The 12399-nt window shown below is 40.9% G+C and overlaps 1 protein-coding gene across 5 annotated transcripts in view; it reads right to left on the bottom strand.

Annotated features, from left to right (window-relative positions):
* The window catches only part of RIPOR2 (RHO family interacting cell polarization regulator 2), a 207028-nt gene that overhangs the window by 96617 nt on the left and 98012 nt on the right, over window positions 1-12399 (bottom strand). For 3 of the 5 annotated variants that reach the window (XM_043449928.1, XM_043449929.1, XM_043449930.1), the window contains exon 1: window positions 10991-11184. The exons of 1 other annotated variant lie outside the window; for it this stretch is intronic. In XM_043449928.1, coding sequence (XP_043305863.1) covers window positions 10991-11051 — 61 coding nt within the window. In that variant the 5' untranslated portion in view covers window positions 11052-11184. Of the gene's footprint in view, window positions 1-10990; window positions 11185-12399 lie in introns of those variants that run through there. One more of the 5 variants, XM_043449925.1, reaches the window with a different exon arrangement.

The following is a 12399-nucleotide window of genomic DNA, read 5'->3' as shown; positions in this document are numbered from 1 at the left end:
ATCTGCCTGCAATGCAAAAAAACCCAGGTTCTATCCCTGGGTCAGGATGATTCCCTGGAGAAGGGAATGGCAATCCACTCCAACATTCTTGTCTGGAAAATTCCATGGACAGAGGAGCCTGGGGGCTACAGTCCATGGGGTCACAAAGAGTCAGTCATGACTGAGTGACTAACACACACACAGTCTACTAAGAAGAAGAATGGAATTCTTTTTCTTTGTGATAATATCTTGCTTAACTGGAGTTGAAGGTCAATGTTCCTGATCATCAAATTGATTGCAAATGCTCATCTGTAAAAACCACTGCCATCTTGCAGGCTGGGCAGAAACAGGCAGTGGGCTGTGTCTGGCCTGCAGGCCATGGTTTGCCAACCCCTGCTCAGGTCAAAGAGTGGGTAATAAGCTACTGACTTGCTATGTGCAGTTTTCAACGTTGCCCAGTAGCTTATAAAGGCATAAACGTCTGCCTTTTGGGTGTATCATTAATGTTAGGAAGACATGCAGGGCTTTTCCTGTCTTCTGCACTGTAGTTCATAACATAAACGACAAGATACGTTGCCTTTTCTCAGACAGAAGACAATGCTTCTGAGCCACCAGCGGTTGTCTTTCCAGGAGTGGGGAGGATCTGGGTTGACCACTCTTCAGTCTGCCTTCCTACAGCTGGGGCCATTTGCAGCCTGACCAGTCCTGTCCCCTTGTCCTAACTCTTTTTGAATGGTACTCAATAAAGATTTGGTGATTAATTCACAGTGGGTAGATCCTATTGATGTATTTTCTATTCCATGAAGTATAATTATTAATATTAAACATTGAACTAATGTTTGTCTTCCTGTAAACACATGGGCTTCCCAGGTGGTTCAGTGGTAAAGAATTCATCCGCCAGTACAGGAGACACAGGAGACATGAGTTCAATTCCTGGGTCAGGAAGTTCCCCTGGAGGAGGAAATGGCAAGCCACACCAGTATTCTTGCCTGGAAAATCCTATGGATAGAAGGAGCCTGGTGGGCTACAGTCCATGGGGTCGCAAAGAATCGGACACGACTGAGCATGCACTTAATTTATACGCAAACAGATGACTATGCTTTTCTCCAGGAGGTTTTACCATTGAAAAATATCTTTAAACAGCAATGGAAGTAAAAACAAAGCAAAACACCACTAGAGGAAATGTGTAGAGGCTTTGTTTAGAATCTTAATTACCATCCTAAAATGCTCTTAACATATACATAATGCAAGTTTCAATAAGCATTATCTTTAAATTAGAAATGGTTTAACAAATATAGAAAGCCCAGCCTTTATCAAGTTACTTTTAAAAAAGTACTCTGTAAAGTGGTGATGGGGAGGCAGTAACTAGGGTATGTTTACTGCAGATAAATATTTACCCTGGAGAAAGGGCCTGTGTATTGTAAAGATAATGTTGAAGATATGATTCTTCACCTCCTGCATTCCTGACTGAGGCAAAGGGGACTCTTTCCACAAGAAAACTGCCATAGCTTATTTTAAAACTCTAAGAATTTTTAGAGGGAGACCAGATTGGTTAGTCACCACCCCCCAAAAAAGGTAGGAAATCATGTACTTATTGTGGTGAAGGGGTTATTCTGAGCCCTGCCTTGGTCACATGGTGGAGGTCAGATAGCAAGCAGCCAGGCTTGTCAATTCATGAGCCAGAGGCACCTCTCTATTCCCAGGGAAGCATTTGTCGTGAGCAGTCTCAATAGCTCTGCTCTCGTCAGCTTGTGTCTTTGTTGATCATAGGCCAAGAGTAGAAGAGGGAGATCGTATAGACTTGGGAGACTGGGACAGCTGAGAAAATCACAATGAAAAACTAACTGACATTAAGTTAGTAATGTAACTAACCAGTAAGCCCTTACTGGTTTCCCATGATCTCAGACATTATCTCCATTAACATTAAGCGATTTGGGGGGCAGGTGACCACCGTCTCCCATCATCATCATCACTATAATGATCATCATCTCCAAGTGGAAGAAGGGAAGTGAAACCTCTGAGGGGTTAGGTAACTTGCCTAAAGTCAAACTGCTATTACGTTGACTTAGGTCTTTTGAGTACAGATATTTGGTTCTTTCAGCCTTGCTACCTTCCCTCAGTTTGGAAATCTGAGTGGTTAAAAAAAAAAATCAAGGATTTATAAACATGGGTGGCTCTAGAATTTTTGTGTGTGAAGTACTCAGTACAGCCCTGTGTCCAGAAAAGGGGTCTGTCCTTCTGTGGAAACTGTGTGCTAAGCAAGCATATGGTTTTTCACTCAGATTGTAGAGTGCAGATTATTCAAAATAGCAATGTTTTCTGAAAAAGTTTTGTATCTTGCTTTATATTAAGACTCTAAATTATCATTTATTTTTTAGTCTTTAGAGATGCTACTGGAGATTAATAAGGGGCTGAGAAATGTCTCTTCTTGATAACCTTTGGCATGTAAACCAGAAGTTGAAGGGAAAGAAGTTGTTTTTCATAATATTTCAGTCCATATAATTTATCTCGAAGTGGTGAAAGGTGCCTTCTACAAATTGTATCTGCGTATTTGATTCTTTGACACACTTTTCTTCACACGCCATTCTATCAGTTCACTGTGCTGTTATAAATAGCAAAGAAAATCCCACCATAGAACATGCTTTCATATGTACTCCCTCTCAGAGTTTCCCGAATGCTAATTTAGAGAGGAAAAAAGTTATCTTCAACTGCTCAGCCAGCTGACTCAATCTGTGCTCTGAAAGTCAAATTATTTTCTTCCTGTTTCTCAGCTCATTATTTCTTACACTGAATGGACAGTTTAGAATGACGTCAAGAGGCAGAAGAGACCAGCTGGTGTCCTCCTGTTGATGTTTGAGTTGTATAGTGTAAATATTTAAACTTTTAACCAATGATCCAAAGACTAAGAAGCAAAGATCTGCAGTGAAAAGAGGGTACTGTAACTTTGTCACTTTGCAGAAAGCAGAAACTTGTTCTTTCTTCTCTTTATTTTATTTAGAAATAATTATTTCACAGGGTTAAGCCTCCTAATACAGCAGAAGATCTTTTTCTCTGTTTACCAGGTTATCTATTAATGACAATCTTTACAAAGCTTGACTCAGTGTTTTCTCTCTCCCTCAGCTGGAACTGGTTCAAAATTGGGAAAGGACTATGTCAAGGCTGTATATTGTCACCCTGTCTATTTAACTTATATGCAGAGTACATCATGCGAAATTTAGGGCTGGATGAATCACAAGCTGGAATCAAGATTGCTGGGGGAAATATCAACAACCTCAGATAGGCAGATGACACTACCCTTATGACAGAAAAAAGAGGAAATAAAAAGCCTCTTGATAAGAGTGAAAGAGGAGAGTCAAAAAGCTGGCTTAAAACTTAACATTCAGAAAACTAGGATCATAGCATCCAATTCCATTCACTTCATGGCAAATAGATGGGGAAACAATGGAAACTGTGACAGATTTTATTTTCTTGGGCTCCAAAATCACTACAGATGGTGACTGAAGCTACAAAATTAAAAAACTCTTGCTCCTTGGAAGAATAGCTATGACAAACCTAGACAGCATATTACTTTGCTGCCAAAGGTCCATATAGTCAAAGTTAGATGGTTGGATGGCATCACTGACTCAATGGACATGAGTTTGAGTAAGCTCTGGGAGATGGTAAAGGACAGGGAAGCTTGCGTGCTGTAGTCCATGGGGTCACAAAGAGTTGGACCCAACTGAGTGACTAAACAACAACAAATGGTTTTTCTAGTAATCCTGTACAGATGTGAGACCATAAAGAAGGATGAGTGCCAAAGAATTGATGCTTTTGAATTGTGACGCTGGAGAGGACTCTTGAGAGCACCTTGGACAATAAGGAGATCAAACCAGTTAATCCTAAAGGAAATCAATCCTGAATATTCATTGGAAGGACTGATGCTGAAGCTGAAACTCCAATACTTTGGCTACCTCATGCGAAGAGCCGACTCGTTGGAAAAGACCCTCATGCTGGGAAAGATTGAGGGCATGAGGAGCAGGGGGTGACAGAGGATGAGATGGTTGGATGGCATCAGCGACTTAATGGACATGAGTTTGAGCAAGCTCTGGGAGTTGGTGATGGACAGGGAAGCCTAGTGTGCTGCAGTTCATGGGGTTGCAAAGAGTCGGATACAATTTAGCAAATGAACAACAGTTGGGAAAACAGACAAGTCACCCTGCCAAAAGTTCAAATTTTCCTTACTTTTACAGTTTAACACCTAAAATTTTTACTTTGTATCCATAATTGATCTTAAATGTCTTCTGCCTAAAGCCTCTGTTTAGCAAGTTAAGGCATGAAAAGAGTAAGCTATGGAAAGTCCACAGTGAAAGAATGACAATAGTATAAATTATCATGAATTTGCCTTCTGGAGTGAAACTGGCCATTATACCTGCTTTGTGATTGTTATCCCAGCATATATGTAAAAATATTTCTCTTAAAAATATCTAAAAGTGATCAAGTAAATTGTTCTGTTTTTCTTGAAGGGAAATTCTTGCTAAATGATGAGATAGGCTTTGTGTACACAGCACAAAGTGAGGTGATTTTTCAGTGGTTTGTCTATCAACAGGGATCGAACACTTCAGATTCTTGCCAAATCCCTTCACTATGGATTGTACACATGCTGCGGAATCATGATCCTTCTAGTCAGTCAGGCACATCCACATTTCAGCTCCCCAGAAACCAACCTCCAACTCCAATTCAGCCTGGAACATTCTGTCAAGGAAGTACATGCATGTTCAATACCCTGCCAGCCCCTGCAGTAGGGTATTTTCATTTTCTTCTTTCTATTTTTGCTTGCTGGGACCAGTCACTATTATTTTTCCTTCTTCCCTGTCTTTCAGGTACTTGAAATAGTCATTTCAACTTGACTCAACTAATACCTTTCCAGCCTTTAAAATCTCTTCTAAAACCAACTGAATTGCAAACATTTTCATTCAATGTCACCACTCTTTGGTAAACAATTCATAGACAAAATTGAGCCATCTAAAAATAAATGAGAAGTGGAATAAGCTGATACTTGCTAAGCAAAGGAAAACACGTGAGGCATAGGTAACTGGATATATCACATCTCTTTGTAAAAAATATGTTGACTTCAGGAGTGAAGTAATTCTTATCAAGAAGCAAGGGCAATTCTCCCAATTTATTTTACTGCTTTGGTCATAACAACTAACATTTCTTTTTTCTTTTTAAACTGTTTTTCCCCACACAAACAAAAATATATTTGTATTTCAACTCAAGTCCTATAGGAGGTATACTCAAGGCTATCTCATACAGTTCCTGAAAAGACTTTCCTGGCTGCTTATAAAATTATTAAATGAGCATTTAAAATACTTTATTTGTGACACTGGGCCCCTTTTTGGCTTTGGCCTGATCTAAGTAGGTCACCCAGAGGTCACTAGGGGCCATAAATCAAGGGGTGGACTGGTGGCTAAGACAGTCGGCATAGCTTTCGTGCAAAGTGCTATTTTAGTTTGTGCCCCTGAAATGACACCATCTCTTTGGCACCAGCCAAAGCAAGCTTCCTAGACATCTCTGGGAAGGGAATGTTTTGTAGTAATCCAAGGCATAGGTCACACAGGCATGAATTATTGTGGGGAGGTCTGTGTCTGCTCCTGCCTCTGTGACAAATAAAGTAGGGAAAACGACTTCCAACCGAAGCATTTCTCCAGGAGTCCCAGAATGGAAATTGATCCAAGCGATCTAGCAAACTGCAAAAGCAAAGAGTGATCAACTTTTTTCAACCCAGGAAACTATGGCAGCCTCTTCTTCAATCCCTTACTTGGGTTTCATTTGAGAACCCCAGATATGAATATTTTTGAAAAAGAACTAACATAGCCAAATTACAATTGTAACTATGAAATGTAGCATAATCAAACAAAAAAGTCTAACTCTGTTTAGCCAAGGCACATACATTTTATGTTCTCTTTCTCAACACTTTTCCCATAGATGGTTTGACTAAACCAGCCTGAACTTTCAGAATCTATTGGTTTTGTACATAAACTTAATTTAATCTCTTCTTCGTTCCTTCCTTCCTTCTTCCTTTTCTTCTTTCAATTTTGGAAAGGGAAAATGTAATTCAGTAAACAATATCAAAACTTGCCAGATTACAACAGGTTGCATAACTGTTAACCTATTTAAAAAAAATCTACCTTGGCTTCATAAGCAATTTACAAAGAAAGACAAAGTGGGCATCTATTCTACTTACAATTCTCTTTTTGACAAACTTTTTGCAATTTTCTTGCTCTCTATGAACTGAAGTTACTTTTGAAAGGGAAAAATAAAATGCTGGCTAATTGGCTTGGGGAAAGGAGACAGCTTTGGTTCAAAACTGTGTAGCATTTTTTTTCCCAAGCATCTCTTGATCTATTTAAGACCAACAAGCAGCTATCAGTCAAGTGGACTCCCTTCTGCCAGTTTATCTCCATCTGGGAGCATTCTCCTTTGGGGAGTTTGAAACAACCTCCCTAGATACTGTAATCCTATGCTGTGCTTCACTGTACCAGAACATTTGAAGGTCTGGCAAACACATTGCAGGCTCCAGTGGTCTTTCCAGAAGCAAGACCCTAACAGGCATGTAAGTGTCCAGGAAATATATAAGTCTGAGAAATACTTTGTGCAGAAGACTGTGAACTGGTGGTGGTTTTATTATTCTTATCACTGCACTTGACAACAGAGAGGAGCAAACAGAGGCAGGGAAAGCTTGTGGTTCTAAGGAAAGAAGAACTGCAACTTTGACTTCTGCCCAGGAGTAATTTTGGCTGCTGAGCTACTGGTAGACCACCACCTGAGGAAATGTTTCTTCGCATACATGAATCCTGTTCTGTTCTTGAAAGCTGGCCAAGGGCCTCCACTGTGCACGACACTTGTTTTTTCTATTATTATTATCACCATCATAATTGTTACAGTTATCATTACTATTATTATCCATCCAGTTCTTTCTACTAACATACACCAGACTGCCTGTCAAGAAGGCACAGTAACAAAACAGATGAAAGCCCTTTAATTTGATATGTTTGAAACGATAATGAGAAAGGAGCTCTCTAATTCCAATTATTGGCTTTTCAATAGCACGGTAATCAAATCAATCATTCTCCCAGCAAAGAATACAGTCTACCTGATAGGAACCATTTTCCAGATAGCATGATGATGTTTGGAAAGCCAACCTGTGTGTGAGTGTGTGAGTGTGTGTGTGTGTGTGTGTAACAGAGAGAGAGAAAGAGGGAAGGAGAGAGAGAAACAAATACTGAGGTTTCTAGTGGGTAGGTGGGTGACTGCTGCTCCTCTCTCTCATTAATCATAAGCAACTCTCTCCTAGAACAAGAGCAAAGTTACACACCAATGCTTCTTAATTCCATGAACTTTAACATTTTCTTTAATCACAGAAAACAATAGCTGAAGCAAACAGGATTTCAGAAAAGCAGTTAAAAACATATTGTGAGCACAACTCATGTTTTTTCTTTCCAGATCTTTCTGTGGTCCATAAATTTAAATGAATTATATATACTTTCAACCAAATGGACCAAAATCCTAAATTTGTGTTTCTTTAGGAGGAAAGGGTCCTTTAAAAGTGTATCCATTACCAGGAAATACAGTTGCCTTAGTAACAAGCTGCTAGGCTTCTTCCTTCGTTTACGTTAGAGGAAACTCATTGGACCAAAAGCTTTCTGCTTTCTTAGGCATGTTTAAGTGAGCTAAAAGCATGGAGGAAACCTCCAGGCAGCTTGAATTCCTCTAGGTAGATGCCACTGTGCAGAAAAGATGACATAATAGAATGCTGGAGCTTTTCAAATAAGATCTGAGAGAATATGTAATCAACCCTCTTACTGTAGGTGAAAAATGAGGCTCAACAAGGTTAAGTGACTTGCCTAAGCTCCTACATCTGCAAAACAGCAGAGGCAGGACTACAATCCAGGCTCCCAACCACTTGTCCAGTGGTGCTTCCACCCTATCATAACTCTGAAAAGAAAGTGAAAGTGAAGTCGCTCAGTCATGTCCGACCCTTTGCGACCCCATGGACTGTAGCCTACCAGGCTCCTCCGTCCATGGGATTTTCCAGGCAAGAATACTGGAGTGGGTTGCCATTTCCTTCTCCAGGAGATCTTCCCGACCCAGGGATTGAAGCCGGTCTCCCGCATTGTAGGCAGATGCTTTACCGTCTGACGCACCAGGGAAGTCATAACTCTGAAAAGTGGTTTATAAACCAATTTTCTGTAATAAGTCCTATTTTGAATATACTTGGAGAAGGGAATGGCAACCCACTCCAGTATTCTTGCCTGGGGAATTCCATGGACAGAGGAACCTGAAGGGCTAATCAGACACTAGACTAACCAGACATGAGAACAAAATTCTGTACAGAATTCCTTTTATACATCGCTTTCTGACCTATTCTAGGAACCCCTTTTTGTGAATACAGAGTAGGAATTAGTGTTAATTGAGTGCTTACCATGTTTGAGGCACTGTTCTAAGCACCCTCTTAAATATTAATAATATTTAATCCATATACCACCCTAGGAAGTTTGTAGTCCATTTTACAGTGAGTAAACTGAGACACAGAGAGGTGGAGTAGCCAGCTTAAAATCACAGAGTAAATTAAGTGGCAAAGCTCAGGCAGTGTAGTCTGGAGACGAAGCTCTTGACTAATATCCTGCAGGGAGCTTACTTAAAATGAAGGAACTACGCAGACAAGCTTTCAATGAATAGGCAAATATGATCCATGACTCCAAAAGCTGAATAAAAATACACTAGATACTGGAATTGTAAGGATTCTCTCTCTAATCTGCATAGATTAAGTTAAATGAGAAAAATCAGTCTGGAAAAGTATAAAGTATATCACCTATGAAGCACCATACAAATATTATGAATCTATTATGAAGGTAATCTGCACAACCCAATAGGTATTATTGTTGTATTTCCCCACTGAGGAAACAGAGGTTTAGTTTAGCAATTACCTTGTTTAAATCACATAGGTAATAAGAAGCAAAATGAGAATTTGAATCGGAATCTTATCTGACTCCCAACTTGACTCTTTACTGTGCCTGTTGAGGTTAAAATTATCACCTTGATAATTATGACTGCTCGGGAGAAAAATCTTACCGGCTCCTCAATTCCTGCTTTGTTAAGGTCTTAATTTTCAGAGTGCTCACATGCTCAGTTGTGTCTGACTCTTTGTGACTCCATGGACTATAGCCTGTCGGCTCCTCTGTTCATGGAATTTTTCAGGCAAAAATATTGGAATTGGTTGTCATTTCCTACTCCAGGGGCTCTTCCCAACTCAGGGATCGAACCTGTGTCTCTTGCCTCTCCTATACTGGTAGGCAGATTCTTTACCACTGTGCCACCTGGGAAGCCCTTCAGAGAGGGGCCACTTAATCTATCAGTTCAGTTCAGTCACTCAGTCGTGTCTGACTCTTTGCGACTCCAGGGACTGCAGCATGCCAGGCTTCCCTGTCCATCACCAACTCCCGGAGCTTACTCCAGGACTAAGCTCATGTCCATTGAGTTGGTGATGACATCCAACCATTTCATCCTCTGTCGTCTGTTTCTCCTCCCACTTTCAATCTTTCCCAGCATCAGGGTCTTTTCTTTTCTTTTTTTTTTTTTTAATCAGGGTCTTTTCAAATGAGGCAGTTCATTGCATCAGGTGGCCAAAGTAATTTATAGTGCGGTGGTTGCATCTGTCTATAGGTGGCGCTCTTTAGCACTGTAGCCATTGGTAAAAGAAAAATCCCTTTGAGGCAAAGGAGAAATTGTGGCCTGGTGTTTTGAAGGTTGGGTAGATAACTACCAAATTGTCCCGTTTAGGCTTATCTTCCTAGTTGTAAACATGCTCTAATTCCTGAAGGGAGTGAATATCTAAGTATGTATACACAGAGAAAACATCTGTAAGTAGAAGTGAAAGCTGAGGAATGGAGCCTAAGAGCAAGCTTCAAGTCAGAGTGGCTCTACCTGGCATCCAAGTAAAGCAACAGTCCGAGAATGTGGCAAACAGCAAGGAAGTTCAGGGAGATATTCTTTAAGCTGTCTTAAACTGTGATTTAAAAAAAAAAACACAAAACCAATTATGGTTTTAAATATTTCTGATGCTACAACAAAGTAATGTGAAGACAGACATCAATAATGGTTGCATTCTAGATGATTAGATTACTATGCTATACTCTTTCATTTGTCTTCAATAACTTGGGTAACTGCAAAAACTTTTACCAGAGCTCCTTTAAAAAATTACTTGATAGGGTAACACCAGATATGGTTCTTGTGAATAAAAATGAATTTATGAGGTCCCTGAATCCAGATAACCATCAATTTTGACAGTTCCAAATTCTTGAAAAGCTCTTGCCTGCAAGCCCAATCTCATAAGCAGCATTTGAACAAGGAATCTGTAGATTACAAAGTTAGCCATTTCAATTTGCAACCTTTAATGTCAAATTCCACCACACAGGTCTACCTGGGGAAACCCAGGCAGTGCAGTGGATGTCAGAAGCTAGTGAGGCTGCCACCTCCCAGCTTAGGAGAGGAAAAGGGAGAGGCAACCAAGAGAGCTGGGGTGCCAGGATGCCAGGAGGAGTGAGAGAGGGAAAGATCCAAAGGCAGAGAGAGGAGAGGGGGCCGCGGGCAGTGCAGAGCAAAGCAGCATGGCACCGTGGAGGACGTTCCCTGATCCAGGAGTCCAACCTCTCCTGCTGTGTGCTGAGCAGGGAGACAGACTTCCTTCCCTGAAGGTGTTAGACAAGAGAACACAGAAGAGGGACGAGGGGAATAGCAGTACTATTTTCTACCCTAAACTGAACCTTTCGCCATGACTTTAAAAAAAAAATGCATCTGGAGGACCCATTGAATTCCCTTGTCCCCAGTTTTCTGCTGCACTCCTGGGGTGTCATCCCATCCGGGATGCTGTCAAAGTCCTCCAGTTCCTTACCCAAGTCGGTTCAAAGTTTCCAACAGTGTCAGAGCTAAGCAAAGTCGATCAGAAAGGCTCCTGCCAGAAAGACATGTTTACCTTCACCAAAAACATCATCCTCTTCGTCCATCAGCAGCTCCTCGGGGTCTAGGTACTGCATCTTGGAGACAGTGGTCAGCGTGTGCAGCCGGCACCAGCCCCGGCAGCCACACTGGCCCCGGAGGCGGTTTCCCTTCCCCAGGTTGCCTAAGCGCCCCAAGAGGGCAGCTTCCGCCTCAGCCCTTGAGAAAGCAGCTTCATTCATATGAATAGGCTTCGAGAAACTTTTAAAGAGTGCATTCCAGGTGGGGTGATTTTCACCACTGACAAGAAAGAATTTTCTCTCTCTTTTTTTTTTGGAAGTGGGCTGCAGATCCGGTTGAAGCTGAACACAGATAACACTTCAAGTCCGAGGGCAATTAATTCTATTTTCTAGCAAACACTTTCATATTTTCTTAAAAAGGAAGGTAGGCTTTTAACTTTCCAACTTGTGAATTTGAACACAATGGGTAGTGTTGAAAGAGAGGGGGTTCACATTTCTCCTCTTTCAGTTTTGCTTCAGTGACAATTTATCTGGAAGGACAGCAAGCCTCTCTGTTAGACCCAGGCAGGCGTTTGGAGGGACACAGATTTTCTTTTACTCAGTAATAGTCGCATTTTTCTTTTTTGTAACAAACCCTTTGCATTTGAGGCTTAGAAACTTTCCAAAACTTACACCAAATTTAATGTACATGTAGACTCTTATTGACTCAGTTCATCTTTGGTCAATAAATAGGTAAACCATTTGGATCCAAAAACTTCCATTTAATAATACTGACTCAGTCTGATACTTCAGACTTACCACTAAAGCAGAAAGTAGAAAATGTAACTCAGAAGGCAGTTCCTCCCAGAAAGAGGAGTAACCACTGAGTCACGTGAGTACCAGTGGTTGGCATCACCATATGGAAACACCCAAAGTGAGCTAAATTCTATACTGCTGTTCAAACACAAATCTGAGCGAACTGCATCTTCACTAGAGCTTTCTCAGCCCTCTCCCCTCAGGTGTCAGAAGCTCGGAAAATGCAAATAGAGACAATGCTGGGCAGTTATTGGCCCAACATATTTATTTCTGGCAATTCCGTTTACTGAGTAGGGTTTTAAAAATATGTATATATATATTAACAGACTGTTTTCTAGAGCAGTTTTAGGTTCATAGCAAAATTGAGAGGAAGTAATAACAATTTCCCATAATCCCCTGCTTCCCCCAATACACAGTCCCCCTCATTATCAAACCCCACCCCACCTCCACCGCTCCCCATCTCCCCCTCCCTCCCAGAGTGGTATGTTTGTTACAACTGATGAACCTACACTGACACATCATTATCATCCAGAGTCCAAGCTTTACAAGAGCCCGAGGTTTATTCTTGGTGTTGTATACACTATGGGCTTGGACAAATATATAATGATATGTATCCACCATTATAGTCTCA

Source organism: Cervus canadensis, chromosome 28 (genome assembly GCF_019320065.1).
Source record: "Cervus canadensis isolate Bull #8, Minnesota chromosome 28, ASM1932006v1, whole genome shotgun sequence".
In the NCBI taxonomy this organism is placed as follows: Eukaryota; Metazoa; Chordata; class Mammalia; order Artiodactyla; family Cervidae; genus Cervus; species Cervus canadensis.
This window is presented reverse-complemented; position numbering and strand designations above follow the sequence as displayed.